Source organism: Nyctibius grandis, chromosome 10 (genome assembly GCF_013368605.1).
Source record: "Nyctibius grandis isolate bNycGra1 chromosome 10, bNycGra1.pri, whole genome shotgun sequence".
Taxonomy (NCBI): Eukaryota; Metazoa; Chordata; class Aves; order Nyctibiiformes; family Nyctibiidae; genus Nyctibius; species Nyctibius grandis.
In genome coordinates this window covers 22,199,304-22,219,558 of record NC_090667.1, presented here as the reverse complement: position 1 = coordinate 22,219,558, position 20,255 = coordinate 22,199,304, and the positions used below count along the sequence as shown (strand labels likewise).

The following is a 20,255-nucleotide window of genomic DNA, read 5'->3' as shown; positions in this document are numbered from 1 at the left end:
GCCAGGCACAGCCGGGAGAGGGCTTTACTCGAACGGCAAGTCACGGACCTGTGCCGCCCCTCCTCCCCCGCCGCCACGGCGACAGGAACCGGCCGCCCGCCATGAAACCCTGGGGCGCGGCGACAAAGCGCTTCGTAAAAACCAGACCTTAAAACCACCGTTATTTTATAGACAGAGCCCCGAATACAGCCGTACTGCAGAGAAACGCAAGCTGCGGTAGTGACCGCGATCCCTATTCTGCTGCCAGAGGGAGAAGCATTGCCCGCGGGGGCTCGGTGTCAGGACAGCCCTGGAGAAGGGGGTTTATCCGACAGAGGCCATGACGACGTCCACCGGGAGCTCCTCTCCGCTGCGGGCGGTGACCTGCATCGTCACGGTGTCGGTCAGGACGAGACGAGCCCGTACCAGGAGGTCATGGCCACCCCGGAACACACCTGGAAGGGAGAGCGGGAGGAAGGTGGCAGTGCTCCCCTGCAAGCCTAAAGATGAACGCTACGGCTTGGCAAGGGCAGGTTTCCCACAGGCAGTCTGACTGGGCCTGGAGAGACTCTCAAGCAGCACATTTCTCTTTGATTATGATGCACCTGGGACTCTTGCTACTGTAAAACTCATGAAAGCAAAGTCTAAAATAAACTCCAGCTGAGAAGAGGTCCAGGAGCTCCTTTGGTGACTGCCAGTCACTCATCTAAGAGCTCCGGTATACATCCACTTCGCTGGGCAAGGGTGCTGTACTTTTTCCCCCCCAGGCTCACTCCAACCCAGGATGCCACAGATCATGGAGACAGCAAATTCCACCCAGCTGAGCCTGGGGCTGATCCCAACATCCCCCCGCCACAGCACCCTCCCTGACCCCAACACCAGATGCTCCACACTTGCAGAGACAGAAACCATGGCAGGGACAACCCCCAAACCCTACCCGGAGTGCAGCGGGCTCCATCGGAAACTCCTGCCCTGATTTTCAACAAGCAGCTCTGTGCAACCTCCCAAAGAGCTGCTACTCGTGCGGAGACCTCACCCCACAGCTCACCTGCCAGGTACAGGGTGTGAGAGTTCTTGTTATCTGGCACTTTATCTGATCGCTCACAGGGCTGCATCCCCAGGAACTTCACGATATTACTAACTGCCTCTGTTAAGAAAAAAAAAATAAGACAGCCTCCATGTCACAGGTGTCTTGACAGGGACACACAAAGAGCACCTAAAGGTGACTGAAGCCCTCCCTACGTGTTAAGGTTCACGTTCCGTGTCCTGAAGGACACACAGCATTGGCCAGTATTGTGATTTTAGAGGCCACCAGGGAGGCAAAGGCAGCACACAAAAACCCCGCTGCCACACGGCAGTTCTGTTATCTGATGCAGCAAAGGTGCAACAGAAACAGGAAGGTGAATGAGTCAGATAAGGGAAGCAGGAGAGTGCAGCTGGCTGCACACTCACTGTGCAACCCTGACAGCCAGCTTGCTTCTCTGGGGACAGATGCAGAAGGAAGGGGATACCTCACAGGCCTTCAGGAGGAATGTGAAAAGGCCTCAGGGAAGGTATTTCAAGCTCAAGGTGCCATGCAAGAAAGCACAGAGATGGGACAAGGACACCCTTCCAAGCTATCAAAAGGACCAAGTTTTTACAGGCTTCTTGGGAACAACAAAAGGAGTCTTTAATAAATGATGAAAGAGAAGAGGGCTTACACCACAAGCCTGCCCACCAACCTCATGTCTTCTGCTCTTTGTATCTTTTATTAGTCCTTGAGTCCTACAGTCAGAGCATCTCCTCCCTTCACAGAAGGAAAGTGGGAGCTCACAGCTGAACTATGGTCTGTCTGCTTGGGAGGGTAGAGTGCGAGAGCAAAGCAAGATGTTCTCTTGCCTCCCACAAACCAGCTTGGTCTCCATAGGGCCCAGAGTACCCATTTGGCTTTTTGAAACCTGAACTAACTTGTTATCGGAGTAACTGTAGCTCTGCATTTAACAGCTGTGGTGAAATAGCTTGTGAAGGGTTTTGCCCCATTAGCCTTTCTGTGAGAGATCTCAAGTGAGCCAGACTGAGCCTCTGGACTTTGCCTGTTGGAGAGAGAGAAATGTTAAGGGCTCTGCTGGTCTCAGATACCCCCTTACCTTCAAGGGTTTTAACAGCAGATAAAGTAAAAGTCTCTTCCTTTTCATACTCATCACCCACTTCATCCCAGGCAGCTCCAAAGTTTGGCTTCAGAACTCGCTGTATGTGATCAGCCACTGTTACCTCCAGGTCTTCAAGCTGGTGGTAGAAGAGGTTCAAATGAAACATAGTTGTTCCTAATTCTGCTCTCTCCAGAGTGAGCTTTAGCCTGGATTTCCTGATATCAGGTGAGTGTAGGAGACAGCTTCCACTTCCACTTGTGAGTAAGTCAGAGCAAGCCCTACCCCTTCTGGTTTGCTTGAGCAACAGTTTGGCCTGGGAAAGCCACTGGTCATGCCACTTCCAGTATTTACATAGCAGGTTCCTGTTCTGAGCATAGCCCTTGGCCTGATAGAGATCAAAGCACTGGACAAACGTCCAAAACAGAGGACAAAAGCTAAGGAACAGCTGCTTGTGCTCACACATGCAGCATTTGCTTCCCTGTAATGCACATAAGCTTCTATTTTGCCTTTCAGGCCCATCATTTTGTAGGCTGGTAAAGTACAGTGAGACACTGTCAGGCACTTGCTATCACCTAATGCTGCGTGCTGGGTTAGCTGTGACTACATCTGTGCAAGGCATAAGTGGGCTTGTCCCTCCAGAGCGTGTATCGAAGAGCAGTCAGTGCCAGAGCTGGCTAGACACCAGCCTGCATTCGTTTCAGCCATCACTGCAGGAAAGAATCTCCTCTCGATTTTAGTTGAAACACATGGCAGAGTTTGTTTAACTATCACTCAAATGCCCTGGTGACTGGTGGGAAGCAGAGAGAGGGGTTAACCTTGCATGTTCCTTTGGGAAAAACCCTCCCTGCTCCTTCTGGGAGGATGCTGCGTCCTCAGTGACTCACTGCACAGCAGTGCTTCTAATCAGATTTGCAGCAGTGACAGGCAACGCATAGAAAACAGCCTCTGGAGCTAACAGGACAAGCTGAAGTTGTGTCAACAAAATCCCTTCCTCTCCGGAGGGTAAACACCACCCTCTGTGAGCCAGTCCCAGTTTCTGACCAAGCATAAGTTCAGCTTCTTCCTTTGTGGTACAACAGCCATGCTGGAAAGGGCAGAGCCAGGAAGAGAGGTGCTTCTGCAGCATCAGTGCTTTCATCAGTCCCGGTTCTGGGGAGGGAAAAGCCGCACCTTCCCCAGAGCAAGAACAGGGACAGCAATCTGTCTGCATCAGGCAGGCCACTAGGCAATTAACTGTGCTACCACGGAGAGCAACTCATGGAGAACAAAAGATGTCTAATGGCCCTCTGTCTCCACAAACCTGACTGTGCAACTGCTGGAGCCTGCAGGGCACAGCCAGCCAACCTGGAGGACACACCATGGCCTCCCAAAATGTAAGTATCCTGCACAGTCAGGTGTCTGCCTGGAGAGCAACAGGATACACTAAAAGAGACAAAGCAAGCTCTCCAAACCCACATCTGCATCCTGGGACAGACACCGCAGAGACAGCAAGAAGCCGCTCTTCACGCGATGCTACCCACATCAGTGTCAGTGGTCACATAGTTGCTTGCAGGGATCTGAGTACGGATCACAAAAACCCCCAAAATGACTGCAGTTTCCGTGATCAGGTACACGCCCAGCTCCTTACCACATACTCATCCTCGTAACCCTCGTCATCCGTCTCACCCGTGTTCGGATCACAGTCCTTGACAGTGAACTTCATCATGCAGCTGAAGGTACAGGCCACTGGAGATGGGGGAGGCAAAAGCAAAGCTCATATTACCACCATCACTGAGATGGGCACTGCTGGGTGAACGGCATCAACACACACAGGTGAGCAGTCCCAGAACACAAAGCATAGGTAAGGCCAAGTTCATGTTCTGGACAGTGAGAAATGAGGGGATGTTCAGTTCAAATAGACATCTCTGAAATTCTAGTGGTTTCTCTGAAATACCTCTTCGCTACTCAGAGCATCCGGGCACTCACAGCACTTTACAAGCACCAGCCTCCCCGCATACTAAACACAACGAACCAACAGGCTAAAGGACACGCCAGGGTGCACAGGAGAGAACTCAGCAGAGAGCTGAATGCTCATCTGCCAGCTCTCATAGCCTGACTTGACAGTGCTACAGCACAAGGGAACCAGGAGAGAAGAGAGGCCTGACAGCCCCCAAACAGCAAAGAGAAGTCATGCTGAGCATCACTCAGGGCTGCACCCACACACAGGCTATAAATATCTGGCTAGGATGCAAGGTAGAATGTGTGTGGGCGAGCAATACGGTACACTTAATTTGGGGGATGTGAGGAAAACAGAGGGCAAACTGTTTACCTGCTGTCGGATCCTCTTCAGACAGTGCCACCAGTGTGTAGCAGGTACCCGGCTGGTTGTACACCAGGGTTTTGGCAGGTATGTAGCCAATGACCTCATACCCCTCTGTTGGCTCCATCTGCACCGTGACATTCTCCAGGATCTGATCGTTCAGGGTGTTCGTGCAGTCAAACTAAACAGGGAAGGGGAGAGCAGCAACAGCGTGAAGCTGCTAGCTATAGATCTAATAGCAGACTCACTTTAGGCATGGTGGGAGCATGGTGTCAACTTGTGAGCCCCTAGCTCTTTGTGTTTGAACGGTGCACCTCGCTATCAGCTGGCTCGTTATAGGGTTCATGCATTCCAGTTTAGTCACAGAGCAACTATGACTAAAAACTACTCATTTAAATGCTTTAGGGGAGAAACTAAAGCCCTGCAGGGGACTCCAGTGCTCCAGCAAACTCCGCCCCCCCCCCCCTCCCCCCTTCTACTTAAATTAACCAGCACACAATTATCCAGTGCCTGCCCTCTGCAACCCAGGCAGCAGCACAAATTCAGCGAGGGCAGGGATGTGTCAGCTTCTGCCTGTTTCAGTTCACCAGTTAGTATGGAACTTTTTCCTCTAAATGTACTTTATCCTTTCTCCCTGGATGGTAATTCCCAGGTTAACTCTTTGCTGTATGGAAATGTGAGCACTGTGTTGCCTGCATCTTCTTACTTGATGCTACAGGGACACAGTCCCCCATAGCAGATGGGAAGATGATCCTTTGCATGGCTCAAACTAGGAATAGTTTGAGCAAGTTTCAGCAAGTTTGATCGTTTCAGCAAGTCTAAAATTGCTGATTAGAGTTCGTTCTGGCTGCAGTGACAAGTCACTTAACCTCATACGATTGCATCTGGTGGATGGACAACAGAAACAAAGATCAACCCCTACGAGGACTGCATAAGCGGTTCTGAGCTTTCAAGGAAGGAGCTGGCTAAGGACAAAACGCTGCTGCTCACAAGCTAGCATAGGAGTTGCTGTGCCTTGAACTTCCTGAGGCCTAGGCAAAGATGCCAGCACATTGATCCTAACATCCCACATGTAGCAGCAGGGTGGTACAGCCAAGGCCAAGATGCACAGAAACAAACACCTGTACTGCTCAAGCTAAAACAAACGTAGGGGATGAAGAGCTCTCCCCCACCAAGTCCCTTTCTTGGGTTCCCTTTTCAGCCTCTCAGATAAAGCTTCACTCTTTTATGCCCAAAGCACGTGCTTGGGGACCCTGAGGAAAGAGCACAGATCCCCTTGCCAACCGCTCGGTGAGGACAGCCCCACCTAGTGCTTGTCTGATTTATTTTGTCTGTCTGTGCAAGCGTTGTTCAGCCACACACATGCTCCCTTACTAATTTTTTCTGGGGCTCTGCTGCCCTGGATGAGAAACTAAGGACTCCTCATTGCAGTGACATGCTTTGAACACAGATATCCCTGTTCTATTTCTTTCCAGTGGAGCTTTTAACTGGTAGGAGCTTATTTTCCAATCCTCTTTCAGCACCACATGCCATAGCTACCCACCTGGAACACCACGTGGCTGACAAATGTGTGCTTGGTGCAACGAACCACGTACTCCGTTTCCAGCTCTGTCAGGGCAACAGGCTCTGGGGAAGACTTGAAGAGCGGGCCCAGTCCCCGAAACTCTGTGATTGCCCCCAGTTGCTCTGAAACAGAGGACACACAAACCATTGCCGTCCCCAACTCACAGGAAGGCGTTAGCAGTTTCAAAGCCCTCATTTAAGCTGCCAGAAGCTGCTGCAGCAAGGAACTACCCATCAAACATTCATAAATATTCACTGGGGACTTTCAAAATTAAAGGCAGAGTCATCCTTTGCCCACAGCTATTGCAATCTAGACTGAACAGGACTGCAGGCACCCCTACACCCCAGGAGTGAACAGCAGACAAGTTGGGAGCCCATGTCACTCTCTGAAAAGAGATGGGGAAAAAGCTAGAGGGGCTAGGCAGGCTCATCAAGAGGTGGTTATTTTGCTCTCACACGCAGACATAGGAAAGGCCTTGCATCAGTTTACCTTGGAATATTTCTTGTCGTGTTGCTGCCACCTTCTCTGGATGTTTGACTACAGCAACAGGGGCATTTTCTGCAGAAGGAAAAAAAAACCAAAACAACACAAAAAAAAAAGAAAAGATTTGAAGGTGAAGAGTAACTAAATCAGAACACAGATTAATGTCTGGAGACGGATTTGACTAAGGGAGCTCATTTCTCATCTTGCTATGGACTAGACACCCGTATTTAGCTCCCTAAACACCTTTGGAACTACAGCAGCTCCAATGAGGACTACCAGCTATTACTGTTATTAGCAGCTGGACTAAACCAAAACCCTAAAGTGGGAGCAACCAGATTTGCTGGCCTTAGTCTTTACAGAAGATGTAATCCCACAAAATTCAAACAGGATGGAGCTCAGCAATTCGCAGCAAATCCAATGCAGTCTGTGGTCCGATGGCTGGAGCTGCAAGGGACGTACTAGCAGTTTGGACCAGCATTCAGGGGACTGTTCCTCACCTGGTCTTTGCTCGATGATAGGAGCTGTTGCCAAAGGAACAGATTTCAAGTCAAAAGGTTTCTCGGAGGGCTCCAGGGTGTACTGATGCAGAGCCCTCTCCAGGCCAGGGATGGACACTGTCAAACCTGGGGACAGAAGGGACAGGTCACTGAAACCACAGATAATGCCAGCTCTTTGTCACTTGTTAAACAAGGGAAGAGGTGCAGACTTGTTTTGAGGCCTTCCCGCATTACCATTCAGGATGTAGCCAGCATTGAGGGCTTTCTGCTTCTGCTCCAGAACATTCAGGTAGAAGGTGGCTCTGTCTCTCACTTCGTTGTCATCATCCATCACACACCTGAGAAGAAAGTGGAAAACCATCTTCAGTGCAAGGCAGCAGAGTCCACATGAATGAATCCAGGTGACTAAGCCACCTTACAGGGCCAGAAAGAATATGCCATAGGAGACAGCCAGCAACCTACTACTAATTGTATTAGACAAGCAATCATCTGACACACTTGGCTTCTGTCCACTTTGTGGTGCTGAATGCAGTGGTGATCCCATCACAGGATCCCAGGTACCCACTGCCCCTCCTCAGATCCACAGCCAGAAGAGACTAGACATGCACGGGGATGCTAACAAGCTCTCAAGCAAACAGGGTTTTTCACCCAGGATGTTGAGAAACTCTGAGGTACAACTCACCTTTTCAGTAACACCAAGATACTGGGTAACATTTCCTCATTCTGGGCTCCAAACTTGGCCAGGGCACTTACAGCACCTGTAGTACAAGTCATGAAAACAGAATTATAAAGCAAAGAAATCAGCTGGAGTTTCCTCCATTTCCTGGCCTTGACCAAATGCCACATCAGAGATGCTAGCACTAGTATAAAGCACTAGTGTGACTAGAAAGAGGCAGTATTACAGCAAGGTGCCCGCGAACCTCCTCTGTCTAGTTTCAGAGTCACTGCATCTCCCTCCCCATTTCTCAGCTGCAGGCCACCTCTGCCATCAATACTGCTGCAGGATCTTTGATGTGTAAAAAGATCTGCTCAGGACTAGAGCAAATCACAATCCTCAAAAGCAGAGTGTTCATACACCATATTTCCTTGAAGATCTCTCACAGGGCAGACAGCTTTCCAGGTCTGTCTCTTACCTGCCCGGACTTCTTCATGCTCCAGGACAACCCTGTTGTAGATGAAGCGAATGTATTTGGAGGGGTTGTTGGTTTTGGGCCCTTCCTGCCCTAAGAGGTGGAGGATACGAGTGGCCAGCACAGTGAACTCGCAGTCCTCGATGAATTCGCAGAGGTGAGACAGGCCTGTCTCTTTGCTCTCTGAGTTCTCCTCAATGATGCTGATGATGCAGTCCACGATGGCTCGCTTATATTCAAAGCCACCCTAAGGAGCAAAAGGGAACCGCTCAGCTGGAAATCTCAAAGTATTTCAGAGACTCTGAACTAGCCAGACAGGAAAGAATTTCCTTTGAAACGGTCACTCGCACTCAATGCTTTTAATCTGTGTTTGAAAGGCAAAGGGCAGCAATGCTGCCCTCACTTTTGACCCTCTTTACACCCAGAGGGCCAGCTAATATTCAAGCTCTCTTGCCAGCTCCCTTCAGAATGGCTGCAGTGAAGAAAAAAACAAGTCCTAAAGAGGGTAAAAGAATCCATCTGCCTGAAGGGTTTACGTCTCCTTCAAAATCCTCTGCTGCTGGAATTAGTGCATAAAAACAGCCATATGGGAGAAGAAAAAACCCAACCCTCTCCCCTTTAGCACCACACATCTGAGGATGAATCACAAGAGAAATATATTAAGGATCATATCTGCCACAGCAGGACCCAGCAAATAGCCCCATTAGTGTGGGAAGACAGGCGATCAATACCTCCCCAGGCACACCCCATGTCCTGACATGCTGTTAATGCTGGGTTATCTTCAGACATTATTTAATAGTGTCCTCAATACACACTAGGGGATTAAACTGCACACTATCCTCTGCCAATTACATGCACAGTGCTGGGCATTTGGGGGATCTTTCTGGAGCTACTTTGGATTAAAAAAAGCTTTAAAACAGAATGGTTTGAACTACAAAACCACATTCAAAATGATACCATCCACCCACAGAAAATCTGGGAAAAGAGAATGGTCCATTTCTCACAGAAGCAAAATGAGATGCTCTGGTTTGTTCCCCAATGAGAGGCTGTAATTGGCAGAAAGTGATGTCAGAGCAAGCAGTGGTGCCAGCTGTGTTGCAGGCATGTTAGCTCATTTAGAAACGGCCTCAGCAAACTTCTGTAAAGCTGTCTTTCTGCAATTTATGTCTGACTGAATGCAGAGAATGGTTATAGGTACTCATGATCCCTTCACTGCCACAACACAGAGAACAGAAGTGGTCCCGTGTCATCAATAAATAGGTTGTTACTGAATCTTTGTGTACAAGACAAAACTTCTTGGAATTTGCTGTCAAAGTATAAAAGAAAGCTGGTTCAAATGTTAAACACACATGGACTGCCAACAGATCTGCTGTTGCCTGCATTTGCTTTGAGAGTTAATAAACCCCCAGAAAAATCGAAGAATGATAAACCACATTAAAAATATGCCTGGCAGTATGCGTGTAACCATTGTGCACAGCTGGCCATTTCTGCCAGTTAGACTGCAAGCCTTTTAGAGAAAGGCTCTTACTGCATAGCATTATCAGTAAAAGCTTGACTCTCACAGGGGCCACTGTGCAGTCCTGCAGTTCATGCATACAAACAAGGAATACAAAGCAGTTGTCCTGCAAACTTACCTCTTCCCGAAGCATAGTGAAGAGAAAGTTCATGAGGACGGCGTGTTTGCGAGGGTACTTCTGACACAGTGCATTGATGGCCTGCACCACTACAACCTGGAAGAAAAGGAGGGCAAGTGAAAAAGGATTCTGTCTCACCAGGCAGGAAAAAATAGTTGAATTGTGTCAATTTTGTGCTGGTCCCTAGCCTGGAAACTATGGTTTGGCCTTTACTTATCCAACAAACGCAGTTCCAGAAGGTACAATCCTAGGAATTGGAGGAGACTGATCTTTATGCATTGGCTAGCCCCTAGCAAAAGCCCACACCCACTGGAAAGAAGAAAAAGAGATTTAATTCTCAAAGGGTGTCTCTCCAGAAGACAGCATGTGACTTTGGAGCTGGGTGCTGTACGACCGAGGCATGGCTTATGCTGATAGCCTCAGATTCTTTCTCTTCCCTGAAAATACTCTGCAGCCCAGCTCCTGGAAGCAGCTCCATGAAGGTTTCAGAGTGCACACACAAACGTGGACAAAGACCAAGGGGTTTCTTCAAGAACCTGCGTGTCCCTCCTCCTCCCACTTCCTTACTTTGAACTCATCTGAGATTTCTGACATGAAAGAGGAGATCTGCTTCATGAGCCGGTCAATGCTGCTCTCACTGCCGGTTTTCAGCAGCGTGGTGATGGCCAGAGTGGCTATGCTGCGGTTGGAGTCCGTCACAAGGTTCTCCAGGTCTAGATTACAGGCAGTGACAGCGGATGGGTGCTTCATGGCCACCTAGAGCAGAGAAGGAAGAGTGGAAATCACTCAACAGATGCGAAAGGCCCAGCTGGCAAAACCCACCAAGTCTCTATGAACTCTCACTCCTTCCTGTAAAAATAAATGCTACAGACTGTACATGAGGGTCATCTCAGACAAACAACTAATCTGAGGTTAAAGTAACAAGCTCTTTCTTCCTGCAGAACTGCATCACTTGCCAAAATAGAAGCAGTAGTAATAAACTATCTTTTGCTATTTTTAACTCTCTCATTATCCTCTATATATTAAGAAAAGAAAGCTACGAACTCCCAACAAAAAATGCAGCTGTGCAGAACAGCTTTGTGGGTGGAGGCACAGCAGTTACCAGACACTGCCATTCTGTCTTTTTCTTTTTTTAGAGTTTACAAGGTCAAGGGAAAAGCTGGAGCAAAGATTGCCACGGAGCAGGCAAGAAGCAGCATCAAGGTTTGATCCCTGTTTTACAAGGAGCTCCTTCACCACGGGAAGCTCAGAAGGGAAAGCAGTAACACTCTTATAGAGACCTGTGAAAATGATGGCTTTTTTTTTTTTCCCTTCTGTTAAGTGTTCCTTCAAGTTTTATTCCACTCAGAAAGCAATGAAATGTAAGCCTGTAGCCCAGGGCAGAGGTTATTCACACAAAATCATCACATAATCTGGCCCCCTTTTTCTCTTCTGAAGTCTGCACCTCCCTGCACATGAGAAACTGTTACAGCTCCCAGGAGACTGGCTCCTACCTTGTTGAGGGTACGGACGGCTGCATATCTCAGTGCTGCTTTTGGGGAGCTGCAGAACAGCTGCAAAACTGCAAGGCGGGAAAACCAACAAAGGCAGACATTTAGGCAATCTAATATTGAGAAGCATTTCATACCTAAAGCAAGAGCTTCAATGAAGAGACAGCTGCAAGCACAAGATAACTAGAAGCATGCTTAAGAAGCAACTGTGAATTTACCAACTTCCTCCCTCCCTCCCTCCCTGTTGTCCCCTTTGCTAGCTCTTACCCACCTCCCTCTTTTTCCACAATGCTGCTGTCCTTCGCTCCTCTTGGAAGCTAGTTTTGTCACCTTGTCATCTTTCCTATTAAGTCAATTTGAACTGCTGATCTCCATTTCTATACAAATCCTGTTGCTTTCCCAGGGCTGGCCCATGAAGGGCACCCTCCCTGTGCAGAGAGGTGACACATGACCTCCCTACCTGCCAACAGTCCCAGCTCAGGAGAACCTTTGGACTGGACTGAGCTGGGAAGGCAGGACCCCAACACCTTGGCTTCTTGCACGTTACACTCAGTCTGAAGCAGGGAGATTTATCAGTTAGAATTCAGCCTTGTTTCACAGAAAAAAAAAAAAAAGACCCCTCCAGTAACCCACGTGAACACACCACACAAATACCTTTACAGGAGCAAAGCCACTCACACGCACCACAGGCTCTTAGCAGCAGCACAGAGCAACAAACAGCAGCATTACAAGCCTGAAACTACACAAGGTCCTTGTTTCTTGGGGTAGTCAGCAGGTGTCCCCACTGCAAGCCCATAAGGCCCTCGCCCTTGCCGTGAGCGCCACACTTACCCGAGACAGCAGGAGCCAGCTCTTTGGCAGTGCAGTTGGGCAGGTTAACGATGGCAGATGCAGCTTCGTAGACCACCATCTCATGCTTGTTTCTTAGGCAGCTCTCAATGAAATCGAACAGGGGGCTATCGCGGCTAAGGGACAAAAAAACCACAAGAATGAATTAAAACAAAGGTGCTAACAGAAATGAAGAATCTGGCAGCAGAAACGGGCAGGTCCCATAGCCTGTGGAAAGGTAAAAGCAGCCATAAATCCACTGTCCACAGATTTTGCAGTGGTCATTATACTGTACTTCCAGCATGCTTGGGTTGGAAGTCAGGCTGCCTTCTGAGAAGACTCCCTCTGCCTTACAGGCTAAAGGGAATCTCCCTCAGCCCTCACACACTGAGAGCTGACTGTACACACCACAAGTCTTATCCACCAGGAAGCCACTCTGCATACATGGTAGCCAAATAATTCCAGAAGACAGAGAAAATGAAGTAGAATATCTCAGTAAAGAACAGCTATGCAAAACAGTCCAGAGAAACAAGAAAGCATTCAATGTGCAAGCACACAGACAAGACTCACAGAAGCCATCTCATAACAACCACAAAAACATCCTGTATTTTCTCTGCTGCCTTTTACCCAACAAGAAGAGGGTAGAAGCTGTATGCTGTTCTTCAAAGACAGAAATAATTGCCCTCATGAGATGGCAAGTGAGCTTGCAAGAGGAGATGGTAGCAGGACCTGAGGAAATTCTTCCATCCAGGCAAAGAGCCGCCTCACCTGCCAGCCTCCTCCTCCAGCAGCTTGCTGGCTACTCGAATCATCATGCAGTAGGCAAACGGTGACTTGAGGCCGTGGCGCGTGAACTTGCTGAGCATCTTGTTGACTGCCAGGCGGTCATTCTTCCGCACGTGGTAGAGCAAGCCCAGAGCATGATACTGTGCACAGAAAGAGATTGTCACAAACCCACACTGTGTTCTTTCCACTTTTATCCCCTCCGCTGCCCAGAGGTGCCTGGCTGAGCTCTAGCAGTTTGCTCCACTCCCAGCTGCTGCTTGCTATTCCCTGTGTTGGTGGCGGGTTTCCTACCTGCACCATGATATTGTCACTGGAAGCTGCCTCCTGAGCCTCGTTCACCCAGCGTTTTACCACATCATAACTGGTCTTCAGCAGGTGCTGGGGGAAAACGAAGCCACAGACAACCCATGAGAGAAGGATGGAGGAAGCTTTGGGAATCACAGGTCATATTAAGAAGCAACGAGCCTTCCCCGTGAGAGTGCTGGCAGCAGCAACTTATAGAAAAGCAAGGGATCAGCATGCAGAGACCTGGCCATGACGGCTGTGGCCTCAAGAGGTTGACGATACCCTGCAAAGTCAGAGCCAGTCCCTCAGTTCACAAAGAGGGGAGTAGCAACAATGAAATCCTGAAACTCCAAAGATGACCAGTCCCACCACAGATGACTGCTTCCCAGCTTGACTGTCCCTCAGGCCTGCCCTGCAGGGAGTACGTACCAAGGAGGACACCAGAGCAGAGCTGGATACACTTGGCACTTTATCAACGATTGCCTGCTTCATGTAGCGCTCGATGGCCTGCAACATGGTACTCTGCAGGGAGAGGGAAATAACAGCTGACACTGAAAAGCCATTAGGAGTGTGAAAGGGGAAATGCAAAGGCATGAAAAGCAGGATGGGGTGAAGCAGGGAAAGGTGAAGGGCCTAGGGCTGCCCCAAGGGAAAAGCAGCACTTACATCAGTGATTTGACAGAGTGCTCTCACAGCAGGGCCTCGGTAATTGTCATCCTTCCCAGTCATGTCTTTGGTTAAGCTGGTTGAAAACAGGAAGCTCTCAATACTGCACTCCTGAGCCAGCAGCTCCCAGGTGCACGCACAGTGCACACAGAGCAGCAGGCAGTCAGCATCACAGCTCAGTGCCAAGCAGGCAACTGCAGGTCTCGGGCAAGTCCCACCAGGGTGGGAAGGCAGGAGGAAGAGATCAGTACTCAGGTTCCAAGGCCATCAGCAGGCTGTATGGGCTCCTAATCACTAAGCGAGGCTGGAGCACACACACATGCCCCTGAGGCCTTCCTTACTGAACGCTCATTCCTGCCCTAGGTCAATGCGAGACCATCTATGAGGGGACAGGAGTTCATCACGTTGCAGCACTTGGGACTGGCTTCTGCCTGCTGCTTGGCCTGGGCCCTCAGCAGAGCCTATACCTTCAGGCTCCTGTCTCCTCATACCACACTGGCCTTTCAGTGCAATGATCAGCAATTCAGGAATGACTCACAGAGGGAATTTTGTTCCCCAGTGAAGTTGCATCCTGTGCTGCTACAGAAGCAGCAAATCCTTGTCTACCTGGTGAAAGTCTTTGGATTTATGCCAGAAATCTTCAAAAAGCTTCAAGGCATTCAGACAGGAAAGTAGGAGCTGATGAAACAGCCTTTTGCAAAAGGGGAAAAAACAGCAGTACTGCCATATCATGTAACCAAAAGAGATAATCCAAACACCCATGGGCGTGCGATATGGGGACACAGCACACTCCACGTATATCACTAGGAGTTCAGTGTCTCTATTTTAATGGCTGCTTTTAAACAAAAAATTTTTCCTCACCAAAGGCATTCCCCATCCTCACTCTGCTTAGGGACTACAGTCATCTCCAAGAGGTTGGACAGGCATTACTGGAGGACACATGAATATAACAGTAAGAAAAGTGAAGTGACTGACCTGCTAGTAACAATGATTACATCTTCCGCAATAGAAGACATCTCTTTGATAGTCAGGTAACACATCCTGCGAAGAGTTGGCTGACAAGGAAAGAGGGAAGACAGACATCAGCTGAGAGGATCCCGGATAGGAAGGGATCTGTTTTCCCTGCTTCCATGATTTTATTGTGAAGATCAAGAACCTGGTACCTTCAGAGAGCCCCAGTGCCTGAGTGTAAATGATGTACAAAACCCATATTGATTAACAAAACACCTCTTCCTCTTCTAAATCCCTCAATCTTAGGGTGAAGCTGCAGAGATACCAGATGTAGCTGGATCTATAGTTCCATCTTTCTCTCGTCATTCACATGAACAAGAAGAAAAGCTTGAAATCATTTGCTGAAGGTACTCTGTTGCTTCAAAAGCAAGAAAGCAAGCAATTTATACTCCTGAATCTGGGGATTTCTACACTGGTCTCATGATTTTAATGCCTTGTGATTTGGGGGACAACTAGTGATAGTATTACTGCTGTGGGTAGGTACTAATTCCTGGCCTACTCCAGGACATACAGTTGTTGACTCAGCAGGAAGCAGGATCTTCTAATGCTGGGCACAAAGCATAGTGTATTCTAGCTGATTATATGCTTGATCAGTGCCTAGCACAGTCTCAGTTAAACAGCAATTCAGAGGGAGGAATCTGTCTCAAGAATAGAGAATGCTTCAGTTAAGCTGCAACAAGGTCTGGGAAGGACTAGAAAGCTGATCTCTCTTTCTAAACTTTCATCCTACTCTTCCCACTCAGATCAGGTAGCTCCAGGCAGGACGGAAAAGCAGATTGTATAAACACACACATCTTGAGGCTGAAAAATACAGTTGACAACTTGTCCCACCAGATAAATACAGCAGAAAACAACAAGCAGACTTACATCATTGGACTGAAACAGCTTGGTCATAGCAAAGAAGGATTCGGTAGCTTCCATGACACCAAGGTGCTCCCCCTAGAAGATGTTTGGAAAGAAGGAAGGAAATCTCAGTTATCACAACCAGCTTTGGGCCTGCTGGAGGTGTCTCTGTAGAGGTGTAAATTTTCTCTCCCTTACCTGGTTTATGAGATACAGGATCTTGGTGAGGATATGAGCACATTTTCGTGGGTTTATGGGAGTCTCATTAAACACTCGTGCCTGGAAACAAAGCACAGACAAGGATGCTGACACCAACACCCCCTTGCAAACACTGTCCTGTCTGATCTTGGCCACAGATACAAACAACACACTGTGAGCGAGGTACGGCAAGATTCTTAATGACTTTGGATCAGATTTCCCCTCAATTCCTGTTAAACATGGAACCCTTTTAAACAGCTGGTTCTACAGTCTGGGATCACAAATCCAAGTGCAATTAAAGTTTAAAGGCCAAATCCTCATCACATTTTCACCCACACAAGTCTGGATTGTGTGCTAACTAAAACACTACTCTTCTGACAGATGTATGTGAGCTCTGCGAGGCTAACGGGAACCAACACCATTGAAAACATTGCAAATAAACAGATAACGCTGAAACAACAGGGTCTGGGAACCAAGAATTTTACCTGCTGTTGCATAGAAAGGCATTTTTTCAGAGCCAATTCATAAGACTATTCAATAACCACTCACCACCTATTCATTGTCATCTACAAGACGTTTGGGGTGTTCAGGGCCAATTTCCCAACCTTCCTGTTTTAGGGTGAGCTTTCACAGATAAGTCTTTAATTCGTTACAGAGACCATTTCAACCTTCTCCCTTCCTCCCTCCAACAATAAAATAAGAACTAACGGGAGCGCTGCCCATTTCTTTCAGAGCTAGCAGGACTGCAACAAACCCCTGCTTCCTCACTGAAGTTCTCCAGTGATCTACTCAAGACAGGGAGAGACTCTATCCAGAAAGGGGTACACAAAGGAGATCATCTGAGGATCTACCTCTTGCAAGACTGCACTCTTCTCCAGGTGCTGGAATGGGTTGGAACCCCCACCTGCAAAATAAAGAGAGTAAAAGTCTTTCCAGGGATAGTGCTATGGGAAAGCAACTTTCTAAAAACACCCATAATTTAAAAACAGACTGAGTATTTTGGGTAAGTTTTTCATGAACACCAAGCAACCAGAGCTCCCTCTTAAGTGGTATTAATTGGATGTCTTCGTAGCAGTTAGGGAAGGTAGAGCAGACAGGACATTCTTCGATTTGCCATCTCCCCCAGAAGTAACTAGCCATGAGCCGAGGTAGACTGATTAGCTGTAAAGTAACTGCTCCACTGTTATCCCCACAGACCCATTTCCAGCCCCTGGGCTGGGAGCTTGCTGACAGTTAGAGCATCAATAAGATAGGCCTAGAAACAAAAGCTCAGACAAACAGAGGCATCGCTTGCCAGACTGGTGAGTCAGGAGTGCTTTATCCCTCCCTTATAAACCAATCAGGAATCCACCAGTAAAGTATTTTTGGCTCTATCACTAATTAAGAGAACAAGACAGCAGACTAGAGAGTCTGGACACAGAGTAACTTTCATTGTTCCACTTAATAGAATAAATTATATTAAATAATTAAAAACCTCACCAATTAAGGATGAAATAATCAGAGGGAAAAGCATGATCATTCTGCACGGTCTCTATTAGCTCGCCTCCTAAGCATTTGTGAGCTGCAGCTTTTCAAAAGCTGCCAGTTATTGATAAGCAGGTTTTAATTAGTACCTATGTTCAGCCTGGCCCCGCGACAAGACGCAGCCGTTTCCAGCACTGTTCCAATGTTTAACAAGCCTGATCCGCTAGAAAGCACAGCTCCTGGGCCCAGCCACGATCTGACCTGGGCCTGACACATCCTACACTGGCACCAGGAGCCTTTGCAAGAGTAAGTCTTAAACTTAAAGGCAAACACATCTGCATCTTGGCTCCTTCCCAGTTCATAAACTGCCCTCCTCTGGCTCAGGAGAAGTTTGCAAAAGCAGTAGGTGGCCAAACAAAGCACAGACACTTACGTGGGGTCGGGGAGAAAATTAAAAAAGGGGAAAGAATAAAAACAATGTCTCTAGTATGACTATGAACCAGTTCTAGTACGAGCATGTGAACATGTTCCAAAAAGCCTTCCTAGCAGCACAGTATTTCCCACGGCCCAGCATGTCTACAGTCCCCAAATCAGCCATCAACAACAGAGCATCACCTCTTCACCTTTCATAGCACTAAGGATCTTGAAACATATTGCACATGAGGTCTTGGTCCTCATAGCACCCTGTGTCAAAGTATTTTTCCATCACCGGAGAAACAGATGCAGGAAAGGCAGAGGCTGTGTGTTCAGAAAGCTCCCAGTATTGGATGACTAACAACAATTTGTACTGCTTTGCAGAGAAACAGCCACTGACCGAGCAAGTATCTCAGAACAATTATATGCCCAAAATAACATCCCAAAGCGCATTTTTGAGAGCCAGTGGAAGCAGCTCATCCAAGACTACCTAAACCATCTATGAAAAGCAAAGAAAGAGAAGCCAATTAAGCGGACACACTCATTTCAACAAACAGACTGTCCTGTTAGGTTTTACATGGAAAGAATGGGTATACAAGACTGTAAATTCAGGGATGACGTGCTCCACCTAACACCGAGAATGACAAGCACTCAGGCTATACATTTTGGACATATACACAATCCACAGGAGAAAGGCAGATGCAGTAAACACTAGGAATCTTCATGCAAGACAGAAGCAATAGATGAGAAGTAAATGCAATAGTGAAGAAAAAACGCTGGGAAGTACGCAAGCTGCAGTGGCAGAAAAAAGGAAGGAGAGCTCTGTGAGCTCTTGGTATGAACAAAATCAACAAGAGTCAGCACCGTAACACAAGGAAGTGCATTTCCTGCCAGCCTTGGCCACAGGTAACACCAATACCTTGAAGCACGTGGCAGGTGCAAATGAAGAATAGCTCCAAAAATGAAAGCCAAGAGCAATTCCCTCCAACAGTTGCCTCACTAAATTCTCCATTTATCAAGATGTCACTGGAGGCTTTGGACAAGGGAAACAAGGGCAAAGCATTTAATGCACATTAAAACAAAAAGCAAGCACAGTCACACAGAACAATCACTAAGATTTATGCTGAATCAATTCACTTCAGGACACACTGATTTGTTATGCAGAACAAGCTGTGTAGAAAGCTTCATAGGAAGATGAAAAAGATACCACAAGGCACAACCATGAAAGCAAACACTGTCTTATCTAGCCTCGATTCCACCTGAATTACACACCACATAAAATATCAACCTCTTCCTTACTACTCTGGCCTAAAGTTTTTAAAGGTCAAGCAATCACTTTGTGTTTCTTCAGTGCTCTCAGCCTTTCAGATACGCTGAAAGTGGCATTGATCTCGTCGGAAGAGCAGACCATGTGTGTCAGAAAAAGTGCCAGAAACTACAAATTGGATTCTACCCTGCTTTAGCACCTGGTTTCTGAGTTGGGCAACTGTGGACAGGGTAACCCCCAATATTTAGTCTCAGACTCCCCACCTGGTGATGCAGCGGGGAGCCTCGGTGTGCTGTGCCAGTGCAACTGGTTTAGCCTCTGGCTGCAGCAGTGAGAGGAGGACGGCAGCAAACTGCTCTAGTGCTTCCACAGTGCTTCCCACTGCGCTCCGTGCGCACCGGCCAGCCCCCGCTGCAACGCTGGTGCCGAGTCCCCACTCACAGCTCCTCCCTACCCCACACCGGGGGTCTCCCCTCACGGCGCCCGCCGGCCTTCCCGCACAGCCCGGCTCCTCCCGCCTCCCCTCACCGGACTCCTCGTCCTTCTTGTCGAACTTCTTCAGCATGGTGCTGCCGCGCGGCCCCTCGGTGAGGCCCTGCCCGCCCCGCTGCAGCCCCGGTGCCTGTCCCGGTGCCGGTACCGCCGCCCGCCCCTTCCTGCCAGCCTGTCACTGCCGCCGCCGCCCGCCGCACTGCGCAGGCACGGCCCCGCCCCCCCGACGTGGCTCCCGGATGCGGCCCGAGCGGTGACTGACAGGAGGAGAGGGCGGGACCGATTGGGAAGGGCGCGGTCTGATTGGCGGAGAGGTGGGGACGGGGCTGGGGGGGGTCTGGGGGCAGCACTGGGGCGCGGGCAGTACTGGCACTGGGGGCACTGGGGCTGGGGGACAGTGGGGCTGGGGCGGCACTGGGCCCGGGGCGGGAGACACTGATACCAGGGGACACACTGGAGGAGGCACAGCATGGCGGGGGGGACACACTGGGACTGGGAGGGGGCACTGGGATCCCTGGGGAGACACTGGTCGGGGGGACACCCTGGGAGGGGCAGGGGAAGGGCAGAGAGGGGCACTGGGGAGATCGGGGGACACCAGGGCTAGAGGGGGGCTGGAGCAAGGCGGGGCACACTGGGACTGAGAGAGGGGAGATGGGGCAGTGGGGCAGGACACGAGAAGGGGGAGATCCTGGCAGGGGCTCAGTGCCCTCAGGACAAGGGGGCGGCGGGGGAGAACCCCCTCCTGGGGACAGGCAGGTGTCACCCGGACTGTCTGCCTTGGAGCGTCCCTGCCCTG

General features: G+C 49.0%; 1 protein-coding gene across 1 annotated transcript; it reads right to left on the bottom strand.

Annotated features, from left to right (window-relative positions):
- Positions 1 to 148: 148 nt before the first annotated feature.
- On the bottom strand, positions 149 to 19,646 carry COPG1 (COPI coat complex subunit gamma 1). The gene is made up of 24 exons (XM_068408655.1): positions 19,496 to 19,646; positions 16,674 to 16,726; positions 15,823 to 15,903; positions 15,649 to 15,720; positions 14,746 to 14,825; positions 13,771 to 13,846; positions 13,534 to 13,626; positions 13,111 to 13,197; positions 12,802 to 12,959; positions 12,037 to 12,170; positions 11,209 to 11,276; positions 10,283 to 10,471; positions 9,716 to 9,811; positions 8,085 to 8,328; positions 7,634 to 7,709; positions 7,186 to 7,289; positions 6,952 to 7,077; positions 6,461 to 6,529; positions 5,951 to 6,093; positions 4,417 to 4,588; positions 3,736 to 3,833; positions 2,106 to 2,244; positions 1,028 to 1,126; positions 149 to 434 (listed from the first exon to the last, which is right to left on the bottom strand). Exons 1-24 carry the CDS (start codon positions 19,530 to 19,532, stop codon positions 304 to 306), a joined length of 2,625 nt encoding a protein of 874 aa, XP_068264756.1. The 5' UTR covers positions 19,533 to 19,646; the 3' UTR covers positions 149 to 303.
- Positions 19,647 to 20,255: the final 609 nt, after the last annotated feature.

Excerpts from the sequence above, each read along its gene's own strand:
- COPG1 (XM_068408655.1), bottom strand. The coding sequence starts at position 19,532 with ATGCTGAAGAAGTTCGACAAGAAGGACGAGGAGTCCG. Across the intron at positions 9,812-10,282 it reads AAATCTCAGATGAGTTCAAA|GTTGTAGTGGTGCAGGCCAT; the intron begins GTAAGGAAGTGG and ends CTTTTCTTCCAG. Across the intron at positions 7,290-7,633 it reads ATCTTGGTGTTACTGAAAAG|GTGTGTGATGGATGATGACA; the intron begins GTGAGTTGTACC and ends CTTTCTTCTCAG.